This window comes from Eptatretus burgeri, chromosome 4 (assembly GCF_056783735.1).
Source record: "Eptatretus burgeri isolate ZD-2024b chromosome 4, Ebu_testis_v1, whole genome shotgun sequence".
Taxonomy (NCBI): Eukaryota; Metazoa; Chordata; class Myxini; order Myxiniformes; family Myxinidae; genus Eptatretus; species Eptatretus burgeri.
The window spans coordinates 56,385,764-56,407,778 of record NC_140964.1 but is presented as its reverse complement, the minus strand read 5'-3'; the positions used below and the strand labels follow the sequence as shown (position 1 = coordinate 56,407,778).

Sequence of the window (22,015 nt, the reverse complement as noted above, 5' to 3'; positions counted from 1 at the left end):
GTGTGAATATACTGGTACCATATATCAACGTTTGGGATCCACACATCCACCACCCCTTCCCCAGCTACTCCAGTCTACAACTCTCCAAACACTCACCTATCCAACCAGGTGCATTCATAATTAATCAATAATTGGCAGCAAAAAAGTAACCAGTTGACCGTTTCCCTTTTTCTTTTCTTTTTTTAAGATAGTAACCCAAATGGAGGTGGCAGGATGGCCTAGAGATATACACACTCTTCTCTAAGCTGTCCAGCCTGGGTTTGAATTCCGACCCAGCGATAAATGGTCATCCTGGTGTTTCACAGGTAGGGTGATTCATCAATGTGTGTGCCGTCCCTCGGTTGGACGTTAAACTGGCGTCCCGTCTGCCAGCATTAGTTGGTGGATGTTTGGGGGCATTTCATCAGTGGTTGGGGCATTGCATCAGTGGCACAGCCATCCCAGCAATAATGCAAAGCAGCAGCCACAGGCTGCGCACAAAATGAGTGAATAAACTCAAATAGCAGATATGAAATGCTCTGCACGCTACAAACACTAATCGAGATGCAAACAATCGCTTGACAGCTGTTGACCAATACCTGTAAATACAACTGCAGTTTCCACGACTTCCTTTGAATTTTTTTTTTAACCTTTCATTGACATTGATCAGATTTCTACATCGCTATGCTGGAATACATTAGAACATTCCACATCATAATTCCCAAAGAGCGTCAGATGCATATCGACACATTTTGTAGGCTTCCTTGTAGAAACTGCATAGTCTGACAAACATTGCACATCACATGCTCATTTATGCTGTGTGGGAAGAATTTTATGTCTGGGTGCACATAAGCAAGAGAGGTTTACATGGAACCATGGCTTTTGACAGGTGAATTACATTGGTGTTAGTACTGTAGATTGGAATGCAGACTGTGATTATTAAGCTTCAAATGCAACACCACATACCCACATCCCACATGATTTGCAAAAATTGCTTCATTTGGAGCATCTGAGTCACTCAAGCAGTCGAGCACAAGTCAAAATCCCTGATTTAGACCAACGATGTGTCAAGATTTTTGAATTTCATCTCTTTTTTTTTTTTGTTTTTCCAAGGAAGATTTCACAATGTAAGTTTGTTTTGTGGAAAAGTAATAAAATAGTTTTATTTTTTAATGCTGGAAACACTGTGTCATTTTCTTTTGGCGCTGGGTTCATTGGCAAGCATCGTAGGGTCAAGGTTAAGCCCAAAACATTACTTTGTTGTTTGTTGCCCGAAATGTTGTTTACATTGTTGGCTCTGACAAAGGTGAAGCCTGAAACGTCAGCACCTTGCGATCTTTTACAGGGGATAACACTTACCATTTTATTCTTATGTTGTATTCTCTTGTACCACCAACGCAGATCGCTAGCTTTGTGCCGGAATTAGCGCCTGTACAAAACCTTAACCTTCAAAAACTGGAATTAAATTTCTACAGCTGTCAGGATCGAGATGATAGTTAAAAAGAATCTCCTTAATTTTGATGCTGGAGCAAAGTACTGTACAGTGTGCTTCATTTGCTGTCCCTGTCTATTTCCCTGCATCGAGTTGGTTCACAAAGCAGTTGTGCAACTGATGAGATGGCATTTAATTGATGTACTATGTACCTCTCTCTCTCTCTCTCTGTCTCTCTGTCTCTCTGTCTCTCTGTCTCTCTGTCTCTCTGTCTCTCTGTCTCTGTGTCTCTCTGTCTCTCTGTCTCTCTGTCTCTCTGTCTCTCTGTCTCTCTGTCTCTCTGTCTCTCTGTCTCTCTGTCTCTCCTCTCTTTTTCTCTCCTCTCTTTTTCTCTCCTCTCTTTTTCTCACAGTCTCTTTTTCTCTCCTCTCTTTCTCAGTGTCTCTCCCTCTTTCTCACAGTTTCTCTCTTTCTCAGACCATTTCCCAGACATGCATGTTACGATTGTGTTCAAACTTGGCATAAGCACAGTACGTGATGTCATACACGTGTCTCTCATTTTATTTTTCGATCTGATCAAAGATGGCCAACCAGTAGACTGGTGGCCATTTTATATGTAAGGAAAACACGGTATTGAACACGTCCTCAACCATTTCTCAGACATGCATTTACCGATCTTGTTCACACGCGGCACACAGATAATGAATGATAGCTTACATAAGCACGTCAGTTTTTTTTTTCCGAGATCAGATCCAAGATGGTGGACTGGCAGCCATTTTAGTTGTAAAACCCCAATGTCGAACACGTCCCCAACCATTTCCTGGACATGTATGATCCGATTTTGTTCAACCTTTGCAAAAGCACAGGACATTATGGTATACATGTGCACCTCACTTTATTTTGCGATCTGATCAAAGATGGCCGACTGGTAGATTGCGGCCATTTTAGTTGTACATAAATATGGGTTAACCATTAACTCGTACAGAAAAATGACCAAAACAATGGGGCTATGACATTTTATGTCTTTTTCACTTGTTTAGCACTGGAATCAAGCTGGTAGCTCTCGGTAGAGCATATACAGTACATCTGCCAGGCTGAACAGTTTACGTTTTGTATCCCACTGGTAGGCCACACCTGCATCCAAACCTTAACCAAAGTCGAATCGGCTTACTCTTGTCACCTAATGTAACCAAATCATCCACCAAGTTTTGTCATAATCCATCCACACTGTTTTGATATATCATGCTATATATCGTTTTTGGCCCTATCAATGTTGTAGAATCACTTTAAAAATTCTAGTATCTGGATCTTCACCAAAATCTAATCAATTTGTCATTGTCACACACCCAACCTGTCCACCAAATTTCGTCGGAATCTGTCCATAACGTTTTGAGATATCCCGCTCACAGAGACAGACAGACAGACAGACAGGTGAAAACATAACCTGCATCCACCTTTAGTGGCGGAGGTAAAAAAGATAGATACTTACATCAATGTTTATTCTTCCATGATGCATATTTATTGTCCCCTTCCCCTCCTACAAGGTCAGAGACAAGGAACATTACAATGAGCTCCGTCTGATAATCTGTCTTTGTACTTTTGTTTACGTGATATTTCAAAACCCATTGAACATTTCGCTTTCATATTGCAGATATCTATTCCGCATGACATTATCTCAACCTGACTAGATCATGGCTGTGATTGGCAGAATTCTGTTGCCATGGCAATCTGCCAAGTGGCTTGTCTTGTGGATGCGATATTTCAAAAATCGTTCAAGATTTAGCTTTCATATTACACAGCTCTAGTCCTCATACCACCCAAAAGGAGGGGAACCTCGAGTATAAGCTCCTTGTTTCTCAACATAACCAATATTGTGGTCCGCACATTTCTGCCAACGTTCAAGTAATTTTGTGATGCCATCACAGTAGAATTGTGCATCCTGCTTTCTTAACCAGCACTTCACAGCGGCCTTGACATCATCGTAGGAATAAAAATGTTCTCCACAAAGATGTTCCCTAAGTTTGGAAAAGAGATGAAAATCTGACAGAGCCAAGTAGGGGCTGGTGATCCTTTGTGGGGGTAAACCATTGAACGGAGAAGAGATGAAAATCAGGGACTCCATTAACCATCTCTCACTCTTATGATCATACTAGTGCACCCAACTTTCATCTCCAGTCAGTCAACCCAACTCTCATCTCCTGTCAGTCAACCCAATACTCATCTGCAGCGCTTCACAGCAATGACAATGTCATGCTGCCCTCTGTCATCTTGACTAACGTAGCACTGAGACATCTCATGTCAGAATAACCAAAATTTGCACCCTGTGGCAGGAAAACCAAATGTGCAGACTGTGCTTGATTTCATTAAAATATCTTTCACTGTTTTGGACAAAAACAATAGGAGGTATTACTTTTCAACATGTCTTCATCCAACCACCCCGAGATCTATTTTTCCTGTGAAACATGTGCTGAAACTTCCCCTCATATTCTGTAGTTCTGATTTCTATTATTCCTGCCCAGACCAAACAATTTTAATTTCCTAACTCTTAAATGCATTTGCCAAATTTTTGCCCATTGAGTGTCAACACTTTCTTGAATCTGATCACCGCCTTCCCAATTCTTCTCTATTTGCATTACCTCTAAGCTTGATGTCATTTGTGAATATTGAAAATCTATTCTTTACAACGCTATCCAAATCATTGAGATAAATTACAAACAACAGCGGTCCAACTCTGACATCTTCCATTACTTCCATCACACTCTGAAATCCTCCCACTGACAGGCACTCTTTACTTCCTCTTCCCAAGTGGTACTTTTTCAAAATACATTCTGGAAGTCGTTGTATTACATGTATTTCCTTAATACATTCAATCATTGACTTCCGTCTGGAAATCCAACAGATTTCCTTTATACGACCCCCATTTAGTAAACCCATGCTTGTGACATTTCTGTTTTTTTGTTTTTGTGTACCAATTCGATGCTCATGGAAAAGCAAGGAAGATAGATTGTAATTGATCTAAATGGTACCTCATCCGATCCATAAATGATATCTGCAATGCAAGTTAACAGGTCAATGGTTTCCAAGTGCTCCCTCCATAAATATTGGCGTTACATTTGCTAGTCTCCAATCTTTCGGTGTCTGTCCTGACTGCAGTGAGCTTTGAGAGATCTCTTGTAGTATTCCACTTATCTGCTCTTATCTACTCCCATAATATTCCACTTATCTAATCTTATCTACTCCCACAACACCCTCCGATGCATATTATTTGGCATTGCAATGGCTTTATCTTCACCTTTAAATTTTCAAAAATCTTCTTCTCCATCTCCAAACTCATCTAATAACACTGGCTAACCTCCAAAATAGACTCTTTCTTAAAAATAGATTACATAACTGCTTCTTTGTAAATGAAGAAGCAAAATAGCTATTTAATAAGCCTGTCATCTCATTTTATTAATGAATCAATTTCCCTGTGCTATCCCTCAATGGGTTTACACCTGTCTTTTCCACTTATGTAATTACACAAAGGCCTTGTATTACAAGTCCTGAGAAGAAGGGGGTTCAAAGTTCAGGTTCCCATTTCAAATGCTACTCAACTCCCATTGAACAGGGATCAAGATCATCCCTACCCCAAACATTCTGTTCAAAAGGTGTACTGACCTTGAAAGGTATTTAATTCAATGTGTTCCTGGATCTGGGATAGCCCAAGTTTCTTCTTTGGGGCTCAAATATTTCCTATGCTTTTTTGATTCCAGATCGATTAATGTTATGAGCAATATTTGATGATTCTTATAACAATAATAATAATAAGTTCCCTTACAATGAACCTCAACACAGGAGGAGGCCATGAGGCCCATCAAAACCTGCATTATTATTGCCAACTTATGGTTGTTTGTCTGTACGCTTTCGCTTTTAAATGCTGAGCATCAAGCAAGGAAGCAGCACATAGTATTTTTATTCTTTGGTATGACTCAGCCAGGGTTCAAACTGCCAACCTCCCAGCCTCAGGTTCAAACTGCCAACCTCCCAGCCTCAGGTTCAAACTGCCAACCTCCTAGCCTCAGGTTCAAACTGCCAACCTCCCAGCCTCAGGTTCAAACTGCCAACCTCCCAGCCTCAGGTTCAAACTGCCAACCTCCCAGCCTCAGGTTCAAACTGCCAACCTCCCAGACTCAGAGCAGACACTCTAAGCATTACCCCACCAAAGCTTCTTGTTGGATTTCCAATCTATTTTTCAGTTTAGAGTTAATTACACTTATTTTCCAGCTTCTCCTTTTTATCTTTATCCTTTTCTTTTACTTCTATATCTTTCTTCCTCTTCAATCTTTTGTGATCCTCCTCACCTTGTTTCAATATGGCATTTGAGTAGTCCTGTCATCATGCCTCACCAATGTAGTTCTGCTTTGTGTATACCTTGTTTATTTTTCCACCTCTCTCCACCTCTTTCACATTGCTAATTTACCTTCAGCAATTTTCCATCCTGCTGATTTTGACGGATGGCGTCATCACCGACATGGCAGATACACGTGAAGCCATTGTTCGTGCTTCCTGGCTTCCTATGTCGATCATCATCGTTGGCATTGGGAGCGCAGACTTTGCAGACATGCAAATACTAGATGGAGATGATGGAGTGCTGCGGTCTCCACGCGGAGAGGCTGTCGCTCGTGACATCGTGCAATTTGTCCCCTTCCGCGATTTCAAGAACGTGAGTTTCTCTAATTCAAACAATTTTCTTTTTTTATTGCTTATGGTAATAACAATGCTTCTGGTAATGGTAATGTTGGTGTTATTATTGTTATCAATACTATCATCATTATTGTCAGTAGCTATGTTATCTTGGCATGAAAGAGCTCAAACATTTTCCTGCATTCTGCAATGGCTACAGATTCTCTCCTCCCGAGACAAAAGGCAGTCTATGTAAAACAATGATGTGAATAATTTATATGCAAGACAATTGTCTTAATAATTTAAGCCACATACTTGATTATTTAGATATTCTCATCCCAGCTTAGCTTGCATCTTTTTCCTCCTTTAAATTTGATGCAGTTTCCGGTAGTAATAACTGGAACAAAATCAAATCACTTGATATTAGCCTGTCCAACCAGGGCCAATATCTCTATGATTGAAAATTAATATTTAAAATTACCTGCTATGTTGTCTGATAATCCCAGTTTGATTTTGACCCTGTTATGACCTATTCAATGACGTCCATTGTCCTACAAGCGAAGTAGACCTCGAGAGCATTTAATTTGATTCCATTTTATTTCTGCCAATAATTTGAACAGCAAATTGTTTTTAATAGTTTAATTCTATAAATCTAATAATATATGTGTTAGTTCAAAATCATATCAAGAATGTTAGACTGGTTTACGTTTCGTGTCCAACATGTATCATTCATGTCATAAACTTGCCTTTCTATGATATTAAACTCCTCCAACTTGTACCCCACTTTGGAGATTATGTTCGGAGAGAATTTCACCGGCTCAGATTTATTTCGAATCCATTATCCATGGGTGAAGGGTGAAAGGTTTTGGAGAACAGAGGAGAATGAAACATCACGTAGCATGTATTCAATATGACCGCCTGGTGTCAGATGGTTGGAGAGTAAGGATGCGTGTGACCTCAGTCACTATATTGGTAGAGTAGTCAGAGATTCGTGGAGGATTAATGTGCTGCGACATGTTTTGTGACAGATTTGTGTATTACCAGTGTAAGCCTGACTATTAATTGACTGGAATTTTTTTTTAAACAAATGGCAATGGCGTTCTGCCCCTGGCCAAATGGCGTATGTTTGTGAACAGAGAAGACATTCTGGCTACTGTGATACCAAACTCCTTAAGCCTAATGGAAATGAACCCTGCCATGAAATGAGAAAGGGAGCTAGATGCTAAGTTAATGGTAAGAATGGGGTGAGAATAGAGAAGATAAATAAGGCGATATATAAAGTTAATGGGGGCTTGGACAAAGCACAGGCATGAGAGGTGAAATTACCTTGTCCTATGTTTAAGTTTACTTGCATCCTTATTACCTCACGCACACGAAGCAAAAAGTGGGGTTAAACAATGGGTTCACTTTGTTTGTCTGTCCACAAACGTCAGTTTATGATCGAGGAACAACTAAATTTAAAATGAATGTTACATTTTGAACACAAATTTGAAAACAAATCTGCAGTTTTGCAGTACTGAATTTGGCTCTGAATTTGTCCCGATCGCACATGTACAGAGAGGAGTGAGATTTTTTTTCCTCTGTCTGCCTGTGTGGCAGTTAAACAAAATTGAAAATCATGCCAAACAGGAAACTTACTGTTTTTAGTGACATTATAAAGGACACAAACAACAAGCACTAAGAACTCATGTAATGTGTTGGATAAGGTGGTGTATAAGACAGTGCATCAGCAGCAGTAAATGTCCCGATGTTTTTTTTTTCTACAACCTTTAAAATCTTTATTTTATTTCAATTGAATTATATTATATACTTGAACACTGAAGAACACAAATAACCTTTTTGACACTTTCAAAAACCTTCCATTTCACAGTACTTGGACGAAACATTCCAGCATTTTACGTCATTATGCCCAATCAATTTTTCCGCTCGTAGACCCCTCCCATGTCCTTGTTTCTCAAGACAGCATGGGGTAATGTGTTCTATGATCTCTGCAGTTATTTGAGTGGTCAGAAGCAGCTTTGCCCCTTCACCTGCCTCACCCTGATGTTTGCTATATTACTAATTTATAAAATCTTTTTGGTACAAAAGCAAAACGGTGGCAATTAAATATAGCAATAAGGAAGTTCAAATTATTCGAGTGCTTTCAAAATCATCTCCTCAGGATCGTGAGTAGTTCGTTGGACGAATATTCATCATTAAAGCTTTCTCGACACTGCATCAAGGGACTTGAGGAGTGTGGTCCTTTGTTTCTCCTCTGTTTCCTTATTACCTGTTTGGGTACCTGAATATAACCAGATTGCAAACAAGAAGTTGCAGTGTGGGTGCTGCATGGGGGAGTATGTAGGTTGTACAAATGAGCCTTAATATGCTCTTATTTCAGCATGCCTATACATACTGCTTCTTGGAAACATCAAACCAATGAAACATTTACTTCCTTTTTTCTCCCCCCCCCCCGCCCCCACTCTGTTCAGGCGACACCTGATGCCCTGGCCAAGTGTGTTTTGGCTGAAGTACCAAAACAGGTGGTGGAATATTTTAGCACAAATGAAATCTCTCCAAAGTCCCTTTTGTCAGACTTTGAGCACTGAGGTCCCATTTTGAAAATTAATAACTGTGACAGAAACTGTTCTTTTTAAGTGAAATGATGCACACACACATACATGCATGCATGCACGCACGCACACACGCATGCGACTCGAGTATTATTAGCATTCCAAATCTGAATCCGATTTGATCAGTTGCAATCCTTTGACGGGAGAGTACCGGTAGATACGTAAGTATTTTCTTTGTAAAGGAATGAATATTCTGGTTTGTTATCGTCATTCCAGCAGACTTCCAATGCTGGAATTTGGCCAAGGTATTGGCACACAATGGCCTACTCTTTTTAAAATACAAATGTTTATTTAAAAATAAATAATGGCAATAAGAAAAAAAACTGTACCTAAAATTAGAAATAATGAGGAAGAAAAAAAAAAAAGCCAGCTTATCAAACGAAATGAATGACCAATTTACACGATAGGACATTTTAAAGGGTTACGATATTCTGGATACAAATTGTTTTAATATCACTTGGTTTTGAGCATTCCCTGGAAGGTGCACTTCTGCATGTGTAATTGCTTGCTGAAAATTTTTTTTTTTTTTTTTAAATGCAACCATGACATTACTTTTTGGCTTGTTCTTCTAATCAACCTGCACAATTGAAAACTGTGCACGATTGGTTTAAAGTGGGTTTTTTAAAGGCCGATAATTAGATCAATATGCACATACTTCACTGCGATCCCCTCTCTCCTGACCGACTGATGATGCCCTGGCTGTGAAATCGGGCCTGTGTGGCAAACTTGTAGGGAATGCATCATCCTTTTCGCTCTCATTCCTACAACTTGATCTCAAAGCTCTCTTCCCAAATTCTTGCACTTTGTGCGGGCAGGTGGACTAGTTTAGCTTCTCATTTCGAACCGCAATCCTGTCCACGCCTGCTCAAAGCTGCGAGAAGGACAAGACATCCAGGAGCACAACAGGTAGGCATTGTAGCCATCAAAACAGGCTCAAAAACAACTGAGGCATATACGATATGACGCAGCAGATGAAATCGTCATCCCAAAACTCCATACACGTCAAGCCTCGGACTTGATTCTTAAACAGTCACTCGATTTCAACAAGATCCAAACTAAGACGTGACGTGACATCTGAAGTGCTGTAACTGTTACTGCAGGTAGAAATTGTCACCACGATCCCATCACATCACTTTAAAGTGCAAAGGAGAGCCAGCAAGGTAGTCTATTGAACTCATACTTGTCTGACATTATTTGATCGTGAACATACGGCATAGCACATGAATGTTATCATCAGTAGCTCGGCTTTATCGTGGCAGCAAACACAAGTGTGCCAAGGAAAAAAACAAGGAAAATCCTTTTTGTGTCTCAAAGAGAAAAGCAAATATGGAAAAGTTCGGCAGGTCCGATTATACAATATATTGTGTGCATTTTAAAACGAGTGTTTGAAAGTTCTCATGTTCATGCAGGTTGAAATCGATCTTTGATTATTGATATAAAAAGTGCGTTTTTAAGATGTGACAGTTTGTTCTGTTTCAAATTGCATGCGGTGGGGATTATTTAAAAAAAAAATTTTTTTTTAGATTAAAGTGTTATGCTTTTGTTTATTTTCTCAAACGTTACACCAAACACAGTAAGGTGTTTGCGGATTATGGCAAAACTTTTTAAAAATCGATTTTAACAGAGCACTGCCAGCACAATCATGCACAATTTATATATACGACGTAAGCACGACTGTTGAGCATTCATCATGAAGTCATTGATAATTTACGACGCGTATATTTATGTATATTAAGCATGGAAGCCTGTAATGTTTGTACATTTATAGGAAATACATGAGCATATCACTTGTTACAGATGCAGAAATGTACTTTCCAACTCCTATATGGTTGTTGTGGGTGAATTGTATCGCATTTTATAAACTACTTTCCGAGCCCGTTTGTGAACATTTTCATCAGTCTGAGAAATGGTGCATCAAATATTGTGTTGACCATCATTTACAAATTTCCTGTGATGGGGGGGGGGGGGGTGGCAGTATGGAGGTGTGTGCGTTGGTCTTTGAGATCTCTAGCCTGTGGTCGAATGTTGGCACAGCTATAAACTGTTGTAACACAGGCAGAACGATGTGTCCATCCAGAGGAAGACCCGTCTGCCAGCACTTGTTGTTGGTGGACGTTAAGGACCACACAATCTCTTTTGTGAAGAATCGGCGAGTTATCGCCAGCCCCCTGAACAAATTCCAAATTTCTATTATTTTTAGTCGAACATCCTGCGTCGGAGTGGTGACCCGTCCGGTCCGGGATTGTGTTCGAGCCTACAAACGTTTCTCGACAATGATATAGCCTGAAGCTCTGTAAAGAGTGCGGGCCTCTAATTCGTTTGTAATTTATTGTGCGAGTGCCAAAAGTGCACGCTCCCTTCTCCACCCGTCCTTCTATCCCCCCCCCCCCAAACCACCACGATCACCAATCACTCCACCCTCCACACCCTCAATCTCTTTCTGCCAATTTTTGCATTATTTCAGGACTGTCATTCATGAGATTCTCTTTTGCACTGGATGACTTCAATGCTGAAGCAGATTTTGTAAACAAAAACACATTTTATGAATTATTTTCACATAAACTGTAATTATCTGCAGAATTAGTTATTTTACATGATGGATGAATTTCATGCTCAGAACAATTGGGAATTGGGAAATGGAAAACGGTCATATTAGCCTGAAAAAGAGATGGAATGGATTCTCCATCGTGGAGTTTGAAAATTTTATACGTAACACTTGCATCTCTGTGCCTTGTATAATAACAGTAATCGGATGTATCAATCAATGAGAATGTGTGTGCTGGTTCATATATAGACTTTAACACCAACTTTTGTTCTGATTATTTTATCGAAGAAGCTCTTGCTTGCTTTTCGAGTTGACTGCATGCGTTCTTCCACCCATTATACTGTTTCTTAATCATTTCAATGAAAAACACAGATTTGTATTTGCCAACAAATAAATACTTTGCAAAAACTTGGAATGTTCATATTGTTACGAATTTCCGCCCGCCCGGCGTGCGATCGGCCACTAACTCGAATCTTGACGCGTCGCCCACCGGAACGGTCAATTCAGTCGTGACCCTCCTGGAACTACCGCCAGGAGCCAGTCACGGGTGGGGGTTTAACCTCACCACGATCGTGCCAATTGCCCACCCACGCAGGATAGGGTTGTTCACCAAATTCGACCTCCCGAAGTACCTGCGCGAGTGGTCGACCGGGCGATTGTACCTCGCCGCAGGTTGACTTCGGACACGAACCGCTTAAGCGGCTCGTTCCGTGCTGCAGGGATAACCGAGCGGAGTTATCGTTGACCTCGACGGTTCAGATTATTTATTGGGTGTCGACACCCACTACCAATCCCTTACGTGATGCAAGATGGAACTTTCAACGGAGGAAAGGACGCAACGAAACGGGAAAACAGTTCAACAAGCAAGCACTTTTATTTCACACACACACACACAAGGCAAGCACGTATTTACAGCCATACAAAAATGCACATATAACAGTTAAAACAATAAAAGTAACGCAGACCTACAACCGAATAAAAGGCAATTATTTGCGGCATACTTATACAGGTTTACTTACAAGACTGGTGCCACACATACATTTACACAAAAAGCAAAGAAAACACAAGCCACCCTCACAGGCAAGGAGGCAGACAGGTCCGTGGACCAATTGAACGTGTGACCTGGGTGATCGGCCAGGTCCACGAGACCGAAGGGGTCTTACCCGCACCCTCGTGGCGCGATGGCGGGCTTGCGCAATGTCCGCGTAACGCGCTTGACTCCGTGCCCCTGGTATGGTCGGTGGGCTCCTCCAGGCGTGCGTCGCGCAGGCACCACGGTTGGGTTGGGGAACGGACGGGGTTACCGGCGCTATCTCAGCGCGGATGGGCGGGGGGGATTGTTGATGCTCGGGGTCGGGAGAGGGGAATGGCGGACGCTCCGTCCCGCTAGTGAGGTCCTGGGACCGCACCTGACTCCGGCGAACTCTCACCCCTGAGCCCTCCTCTGCGTCCCTGCTCCACTCCGCGACTTGTCCCTCGACCTCCACTCCGAACTCCGTCTCCTTCGCCGTCTGATCCCCGCAAACACACGCCTCAGACTTCACGACTTCCGACCGGCGCCACTTTCTGCACCCACGAGCTGGACACCTTTCTGGACACGTTTCTTCACACTCCTTCCTGGATACACACATGAGCTGCGTCGTGCTCGCGTCTTTTATAGACCGGGGGAGGAGCCTGTATGCAGATTCGCGGATCAAAACGCGCTTGGAGGCGGGGCCATGCCACCCGACGTTCAGCCATTGGTCGGGCAAAAAGGGGCGTGAAGCCTTCCTGATCCGTTTTCCTCTCCTAAAAAGGCACCCATTTGTACCCGTGGCTCGGCATCAATTACCAAACGGGCCCTGGACAGCACAACGTTTGGTGTTGACTGGTGGTGTGGTTGATGGTTGTGGAAGGAGAAAGGCAAAGGTGGTGGGGGGTTTGCTGTGGTGGTTTGGTTGTTGGCGGGCGTCGTTTGGGAATGGCGGTGAAGCGATGTTTGCAGGATGGAGTTGTGGAGGTAAAGAGGTGAAGGTGGTGGTGTTTGAGTTGTTGGCGGCTTAATGGTCCAAAATAACGAAAGAGAAAGAAAAATGGCTAACACAAAGCGTCGCAGCCCGGATGAATCACACATATTCCCCCTAAACAACAGGTGTGGACGAACTACACATGAACTTATCGATATATCTCACCTGAGGACCCTTTATGGTGTATTGCGAATTTCCACAGCTGTAACAATATAGAGCTGTCTGTCTTTTGTGAAGCTGTAAAGGCTGAATCCATCCATTGGGTCCATACACTGTGGAGAGCATTAGTGCTGCCTAAGCAGTCTCGTGAGCTATTGGGCACAAACCTGGACGGGTCACCACTCTGACACAGGATCCAACAAGCTGGTACTCATTTTGCCAACCTCAGAAGGATGCCAGTCTGAGTCAACCCCACCGGGTATTAATTCAACAGCCAAGCAGGATTTGAACACAGGATACAGGATCCTTGGATCCCAAGCCCACTAATCTAGCCATGAAACCAACACCAGGCGTAAAGGTTGAATAATGATCCATGAAATTAAAAAAAATTGTTTTTTTTTTAATCTCAGCTACGATATAATAGGCAATTATATCATAGGCGATATAATATAATTATATAATAGGCGATATAATTATATATAGTAGGCAATAGGTGCAGGTTTTTGGTTTCCTTTTCGATGAGTATGTTTTAAAAGACGAATTTTACACCATATCCTCGATTTGGTGAAGTTTTCTGACATGTAACATTGCATGTTGCTTCATTAGAAGCAGCCGCGAGCAGTATTTGCGATGCCAGCCTGTTGCAAGCCACATGATTTGTGGTTTTCAAGAGGTAATTCTCCCAGGTGCTCAACAAAGCAATTTGCATGAGCCACAAACAGGACAATGCGCTGCAGGTAATGCGTTTGCTTTTTTATACGTATGACTAAGCTCATGGAAGAATGAGGTGACTTGCAGTGTATTGGTAGAGTGTGAAGGCAATGAACTGACAGTTAGGGAATGGACCACCACATGATAGGCTGGGTGAATGAGGATAGAACGGGTGAATGAATATGGATGGAGCACAATCTAAGATGGCAGAGCATTGCCATCTTGAATCACTGGAGGGAAGAGTGAGATTGAACAGGAAGGTTCCACAAGTGGGGGGAGAAAAAGAAACAAAGGAATGGAGGTGAGCAATCAACCGAGACCATGATATTTTCACAAGGAGGGGGTGAACTTTTTTGTATCCAAACTCGAGACTTGTGGAAGAGCTAGACCTCTGAACAGAACACCATAGAACAGAAAGAACATAGTAGAAAGCAGGAAAACGCACCAAAGGCAGGGTAGATACAACAGAAGGACAATTTGAGGAAGAATGGATGAGGGTAAGAAAGAGAGCGAGTAGAGGGGTGAGGAGACAGGGTGTGAACAAGCTGAATAAAGGCTCAAACACAGTAAGAAGAAGAAGGGAAATAGGGATGAAACAGAACTAGTACAAAAAAAAGGATGGTAAAGGAGAATGGAGAAAACAATAATCCGGAAAGAAAGGGGTGTGTTTGGGGAAGGTTATTGAGTAAAGAAAAGATGAATATGGATGGGTGGGGGGGAGGGTGAGCGGATGACCTATGGAGGTGGTGAACAGGCATCTTGAAAGCCCTGGTGGGAAGAATGAGATTGAAGAGACTGAGGAAGTTGCTTCTACAGGTGAGAGAAGAGATGATAAAATTAATGGAGGTGAACACCGAGCCTGGATTTTGGAGTTTTTCTAGAAGTGTTTTCCTGGCAAACTGTGTTTGGCTTGCAGAAACCAAGTAGGGGAGGGGGGATGGGGGACTCGGCCTAGAAAGGGCAGAGAGTGCAAGACGAGAAAGGATGTGGCAGGAAAGGGCAGAGAGTGCAAGACAAGATGTGGCAGTAGACAGTGGCCATTAACCTGTGCACGATGTGAGACACAGTCTCAGAGATTCAGTGCGGGAGATTTCATAGATTTTGAGGGCCTTGGTGGCCAAGGCATCAAGAAGTGCAAGGTGTGTGAGGCAGAAGCAGCAGGCCAAGAGTGCCAACAGTGTAGTAGTCCACCGAGTTGTGGTTGAATGCCCTGTAAGTTGATAATAGTTCAAATTTGCAAAGGAAAGTCTTGTAATGATAGAGGATGCCAAGTCAATGGCTGGCTTCAAAGACCAACTTGGATATAGATATGTATTTTGTCCAAGAGAAGGCTCATGATGATGCCCAAACAAAACTTTGAGGGACTGAACATCTTCAAGAGGTTTGTTAAGTAAGTAGATCGGAGGGTATGCCAGAAGGTACTTTCAGAGAGTGAGCATGTGAGATTTGTCAGGGTTAAAAGACACATTTCAAGTGTTGAATTAGTTCCTAATTTTATTAAAGTCTGCAGAGATAGAACAGACTGTTGCTTGCCTATCTGAAGAATGATGGATGCTATGGCAGATGGTAGAGTCATCTGCAAAAAGATAAGGAGGATTTTCCAGAGATTTGGAAAGATTATTGATGAAGATGAGGAACAGGACAGGGACTAAGACACTTCCTTGGGGCACTCCAGCCTCACAGGAAGATGAGAAGATCCCATTCAGAGCTATGTCTCCTGCTCTTCATCTGCTCCAATTGGTTCATCTGGTCACATGCTTGCGAGTCAACACCTCCTTGGCTATTCTCAGAGAGCTGCCTCAGTGCCGGCGAGTTGAGCAGTCGACTCAGGCAGATTGGCAGGAACTGCAAGTAGCCATTCACATTGCACAGGCTTTGATGGACCAAACGACCCCCTGTGTTGAAGTTCCTTGTAAGGGAACTCATATAATTCATCCGAGGCTGTGTGGAGTGACGTCAAGGCCGTTTATTCCTGAATAGCAAATACCACCTGTTGCTTCACTGATGGGAATACAAAAGAGGGGAGGGGGAGAAAAAGAGGGAGAGAGAGGCATGGGGAAGAGAGAGGGGGGAGAGTGAAGAGGTGGAGGGGAAAAAAAGAGAGGATGGAGCAGGGAGGGGTATGGGAGCGAGGAGGGACAGTGAGGAAGGGTGGGGGAGGGGAAGGCAGACGTGCGGTTAAGCGTTCATTACGATTCATACAATCTCATCAAAATGATTCTGCATAGAATAACAGTGAAGATGAAAACAAAACAATGTCTGAAATCTATTTGCTACCGGTCATACTATAAATACCGCATGGAGACAAACACTGCCCGGACAGATCAGAAGACAAACTCCCGTCCAGACATAAACATCGCCCAGCCACGTCCAGAGATAAATACCACCCGGACAAGTCAGGAGATAAATACTGCCTGGATACGTCCGGAGCCAAACACCGTCCGCAGACAAACACGGACACATCTGGAGACAAACACCACCTGGACACGTCCAGAGACGAACAAATACGGCCCGGGCAGGTCTTGAGACAAACACCATCCAGAGATAAGCAACGCCCGGACACGTTCGGAGACAAACACCACCCAGAGATGAGCAACGCCCGGACATGTTTGGAGACAAACACCACCCAGAGATAAAAAAAATTGCCTGGACACAAACACCATCTGGACACGGCCGGAGACAAACGCTGTCCAGACATGTCCGGAGACAGAGACAGAGAAGAATTAGCAGGCAGAAAATGTTATGCTTTATGAACAACACACACACACACACACACACACACACACACACACACACACACACACACACACACACACACACACACACACACACACACACACACACACACACACACACACACACACACACACACACACACACACACACACACACACACACACACACACACACACACGGCTGACATCGACAATTCTTCAGGAATTGGCAGATTGTAGTCCACGTGATTACCGATTACAATGCATACTGTATACAACCCAAAAAACCTTGAGTAATTTTCAACCTTGTTTTGGGGGAATTTCACAAAACAAATTACAAAAACAACGTTGCTTTACAGATGTTTCAAGTTGATGTGCGGAAACATTTACCTTTATAAACAGCTGCCAATCGTCATGTCAAGGGCGGAAGAAAATTTGTTTCTGTAATTTCGAAAACACATTAATATGGTAAATGGCTCGGAAATTGGGAGTTATCAAATATATTTTGCTTTAAAACTAACAAAGAGAAAAATATAGCCTTTGTAAAGCACACCCAACTCATAAAATAACCAATTGTTTTAGAAACAGTCACAAGGACAAAGGAAAACGTGATCCCTCATACGCTGCTAAGGTTAATAGTTAAAACCTCCGTACGATAGAGGATGAAACTTTGCCACCACAGCTCCCATCACCAAGCATGCAGACATGCACACACATTCATGGAGAGTCCCTTTACAGATCCAAATCTACCCATATGTACCACGTCCATGTGTGCTGTATAGGTGCCTCTACCTTGTATCAACTGCCAACTGTACATCCCAATCGGGACAAGAACTGTACCGCTATTGATTGTAGGGCGCTCGGCAAGTTGCTAAAGCATTCAAGGAAGCACTAGAATTAAATGGTTGATAAGGAACGGCTGGCTTAGCAAGCGAGAGCAAACTAATTAGTAATGGCACTTACCTGCAAAAAACTAAACATCGCCCATTTCTTAACATTTTCAAATTTCACTCCAGATTTTGAGTTATTTAGTCCATGTCATCTGATCCTCAAAACTCAAATTATATTTCAAGTATATTCTTGAATTTGTCCGTGAGAGTAGATCATGGAAAATCGCATCAGAAAATAAATGCATGAAATCGCTCCAAGCTCCAAATTTGAAAACTATAACACTGACAAGAGCGATGTATACGACGATTCGTAGGTATGTAGATGAGGCATTCAATGATGCAAGTGAAAAAAAAAATTTTTTGAGCATTTTATCATTGATCAATAAACCGTTGCGGCCTGTTCCAACTCAAGACATTGTTGAGCAGGCGGAACACAATGGCGAATTAATAACCCAGCATGCACCTTCAGACCCCATCGAGAGTGAGGTGGCCGATAATGCATCTGATAAAAGATAATTAAATAATTACGTTAATTATCTTCAAAAGGGGTGTTTTAATTAACCCAAACACCCAATTTTCACTCTTGCACTTCCTTGGAGTTCCCTTCGTACACATGCAAAGTTTCAGGCTGATAGGTTTCATGGTTTTGGAGTTATGCGCGCATGCATGCACGCACACTTCTTAATGCAGATACGTGAAACACCTCCAACCCAGAAAACAGACTTTTTGGAACGCCGGCCACATTTTCCATCCAATCATCATGTAACTTTGGTAAAACAAATTCTCCATGGGAAGGTGCTATGATGTTGAAAGTTTTGTGTCAAGCGGTTGCAGAGAAAACGAATTTTAGAGCGAAGAAATGTGAAAAAGTGAGGGTGGAAGAAAAAAAAAAAAACAAGTGAGGGCCTCGGCCAGTGTTTCACAACACGGTCAAGGATGGTTGTGGATGTATATCACCAGTAATAATAATAATAATAGTTTGTAAATTGTTCAGGCTAAACACTCCTTGCAAAAGACACTGAGGGATCGTTAAATAACATCTACCAAATAATGCAAGCAGAGCGAACACTCAGCTTAACGTGACGAAACCCCCTGGCTGCGTAACAGCAATCCAACAGTTTATAATCGGGTCAGGAATTTAATCCAGTCTCGACAGCTCCAAAGCAAGTTCACTTCCTCTGCACCCTCTGGTCATGCCTGGTGTCAAATCAATAAATCTGTTAAACTGAAATTTTCAGCCAACAATGTATATATTTTTGTAGATATGATCAAGGATCATGGAAGAGCCAGAGCAGGATGGAAGGGAACAAAATGGAAAGGGAGAAATACCAACAGCAGAGTGGAAGGGAGAGTGATAATAATTAGATCAAGGGGAGGGAGAGGACACATTGGGGGAGACAAGCTGCACACAAGAAGGGGAAGGGGAAAGCAGGGATGAACCAGAAAAGGAACAAACCAACTGATAACTAACAAATGGAAAAGGTGAGGGAGAGTCACAATAATCTGGAAGAGGGAGTGCATGGGAATGGGGTCAAAGAAAAGAGATCATGAATATGGATGGGGGGGGGGTGACCTGATGAAGTGGAGAGCAGCTGTCTTGAAGCCCTGGAGGGAAGAATGGGACTGAACAGACTGGGGAAGTTGGTTCCACAGGTGAGAGAAAAGAGGAAGTAAATGAGTGAAGGTGATACGTGAGCTTGGATTTTGGGAACTTAACAAGAAGGGGGTTGATGGTGGATCATGAGAGCCTTGCAGAAACCTGGGAGGGATATAGACAAGGGATCTTTCCTACTATGAGGACGAATTGGATGAATATTGATTCTTGAAATTATTTTTTTCCATTATCCTTTCCCGGATTAATTTATTTCAAGTTTCTTCATGGACTTGATTGGAGCGAGTAGTTGGTGTTTAAAAAGGTTAAGGATTATATAACTGGTTGAGTATATATTTTGTTGAAGAGCTGCTCGTTACCAGTCTGTCGATCAATAAACCTTGTTGCGCACCGTGAGAAATATATAAACAAAAGAATGAAAAACACAAGGAAGACTAAAGAACAAAAGATGAAAAATGTCGGATTTTCTCTCCACCGGCTCAACAGACTGCCCACTATCGTTTGTCCTAATTATGCGGATCTGCCAGCCCGGCCAGGACACAAACACAGCTGGGGGCGGAAAACAAATGGATTATAGCTCAGTGGGCTAATAACCACACATCTCACTGATTCTGGCACTTCCGATGAGCAAGGTCAGCACAGTGACTTCCCATATGGTTATTGGAATGGCAGCTCCATGGGTGTCAGATTGTCATCCTGTCCCCACCGAGTCCCCCCCCCCTTGTTGTTCTATGAAACCATCTCGTGGTTTTTCTTCGAGTATTATTGCAAAAACAACACCTTGTCCAGTGAAGACCAGTCGGCCATTCTCTGACAACCAGCAGTCTGTTTTATGTCACTGTCATACCTTTACCCAGGGCTGATTCAAAAAAACTGACATGTTGGTACGTGTCACTGTTGCATGCTTGTATGCATTTGGGTGCACGATGGTTTGACCTGTTCATATCCTAATGATGCTGTGATGATCAAATAAAAATAGTTGTCTGAATGCAATGTACAGTATGACACCGTTAATATGGTTGTAACCCTTTCTTGAGGTTATTCCATCTGCATCTCTCTCGCTTTGTTTTTTTTAGCAAAAAAATGGACAAACGTTCCTCAAAATGCCCTATTATAATACTATAATACATGTATCGATTAGTGAATGAAAATGAAGGATATTGAACACCCTGTAAGGAGATGAATCCATCAACCACATGACTCCTTCATTAGTGGCTCCAAATATTCCCACCTGATTGTGGGGCTGGCCCATACAGGGTTTCCTTTAAAGCACGAGGTTGAACGCTTTAGGTCCAATTTTTTCACAAACTGGCTGGCCACGTGAGCCTCTGACATTCTTCTCAAGGTAATGTTCAGCTCTTATTTTTCAAGGAGCCTGTGATAACTCGATCGCCGACTGTTCGAGTTAGACACCTTTACTATCCACAAGATAATGTAGCAGACAGGACACGAAGCTGAACATCCATCTGAGGACGGTGCATGTTGTGATGCAAAGAGCATGAAAATCTGACAATATATAGTCAGGTCAGGAATTGAACCCAAACTAGGCAGTTCAAAGGTATGTGCAGAACAACACTACTTCTGCACCATACTGTTGGACAAGCGTGTGTGTGTGTGTGTGTGTGTGTGTGTGTGTGTGTGTGTGTGTGTGTGTGTGTGTGTGTGTGTGTGTGTGTGTGTGTGTGTGTGTACACACACTAGCGATACCCGTGCACATGCACGGGATAGCAGTACAACATAGCTGGGAGCAGACGACAGACCGTACACGGGGAATGACAAAAAATACGCATTGTGCAAAATGCAAGTGGTACGATGGAACGCCAAGACTTCCCAAACATTGTCGGCATGTCCGCTAAGTGCCACAGCAATTTCATATGGATCGTGTGACGGCGAGCAGAGTTTTTAGTGTGCAAGCTTGGTGTTATAATTGAGATATATATATATATATATATATATATATATATATATATATATATATATATATATATATATATATATATATATATATATACATACAGGGTGCCCCCAAAAAAATACAAATTTTAATCTGCAAAGAAGATGGTCATAACGTATTTTAAAAAAAGATAGATGGCTGGATAGAAAGCTGAAAGGTTGAAGTTATTGTACCAATGTCAAAATTGCCACCAAAATTTAAATTTTAGTATAGAATCATAGTTTTCTTTTAGACCACATGTTCGACGTCGGCTCCATGTTGTCTGATCACTGCCTGCAAACGCGTTGTCATGTTCTCAATCACTTTGGGAAACGTTTCCTGAGGAATGTTCTGGATTTCTCGGTGGATGTTTTCCTTCAGCTGATCAAGAGTCTGAGGCCAAGGGTATTCATAGATCCTGTCCTTGAGATACCCCCACAAGAAGAAGTCTGGAGGAGTAAGGTCAGGGGAATACGATGGCCACTCAACCTGTTCGTAGAGGGAGATAAAGCAGCCCTCAAAATGTTGGTTGAGAAAAGGCCTTGTTTCCCTGGCTGTATGGGGCAGTGCCCCATCCTGCTGGAACCACTGGGTTCTCATCTGGATCAGGTTGTTTCTCCTGCGGGCCTGAGTACGTAGCTCAGGCAGATAGAATTCCTGAATCATTTCACGATAGTTCCTCTGGTTTACCGTGCAAGTGCGTCCCTGGTCATCTTCAAAGAAGTATGGACCAATTATCCCACACCGACCAACCGCCACC

The 22,015-nt window shown here is 42.4% G+C and overlaps 1 protein-coding gene and 1 long non-coding RNA gene across 3 annotated transcripts in view; one reads left to right on the top strand and one right to left on the bottom strand.

Annotated features, from left to right (window-relative positions):
• The window catches only part of LOC147028098 (copine-4-like), a 105,831-nt gene extending 94,763 nt beyond the window's left edge, over nt 1–11,068 (top strand). Inside the window, exons 14-15 of one of the 2 annotated variants that reach the window (XM_085878128.1) lie at nt 5,877–6,113; nt 8,545–11,068. In XM_085878128.1, coding sequence (XP_085734254.1) covers nt 5,877–6,113; nt 8,545–8,661 — 354 coding nt within the window. In that variant the 3' untranslated portion in view covers nt 8,662–11,068. Of the gene's footprint in view, nt 1–5,876; nt 6,114–8,544 lie in introns of those variants that run through there. The other variant, XR_015057422.1, reaches the window with a different exon arrangement.
• A 1,017-nt stretch (nt 11,069–12,085) lies between these two features.
• The window catches only part of LOC147028097 (uncharacterized), a 31,194-nt gene continuing 21,264 nt past the window's right edge, over nt 12,086–22,015 (bottom strand). Inside the window, exons 2-3 of the long non-coding RNA XR_015057423.1 lie at nt 17,211–17,261; nt 12,086–16,107 (exon numbers count right to left, since the gene is read on the bottom strand). This is a non-coding gene — a long non-coding RNA (uncharacterized LOC147028097). The remainder of the gene's footprint in view (nt 16,108–17,210; nt 17,262–22,015) is intronic.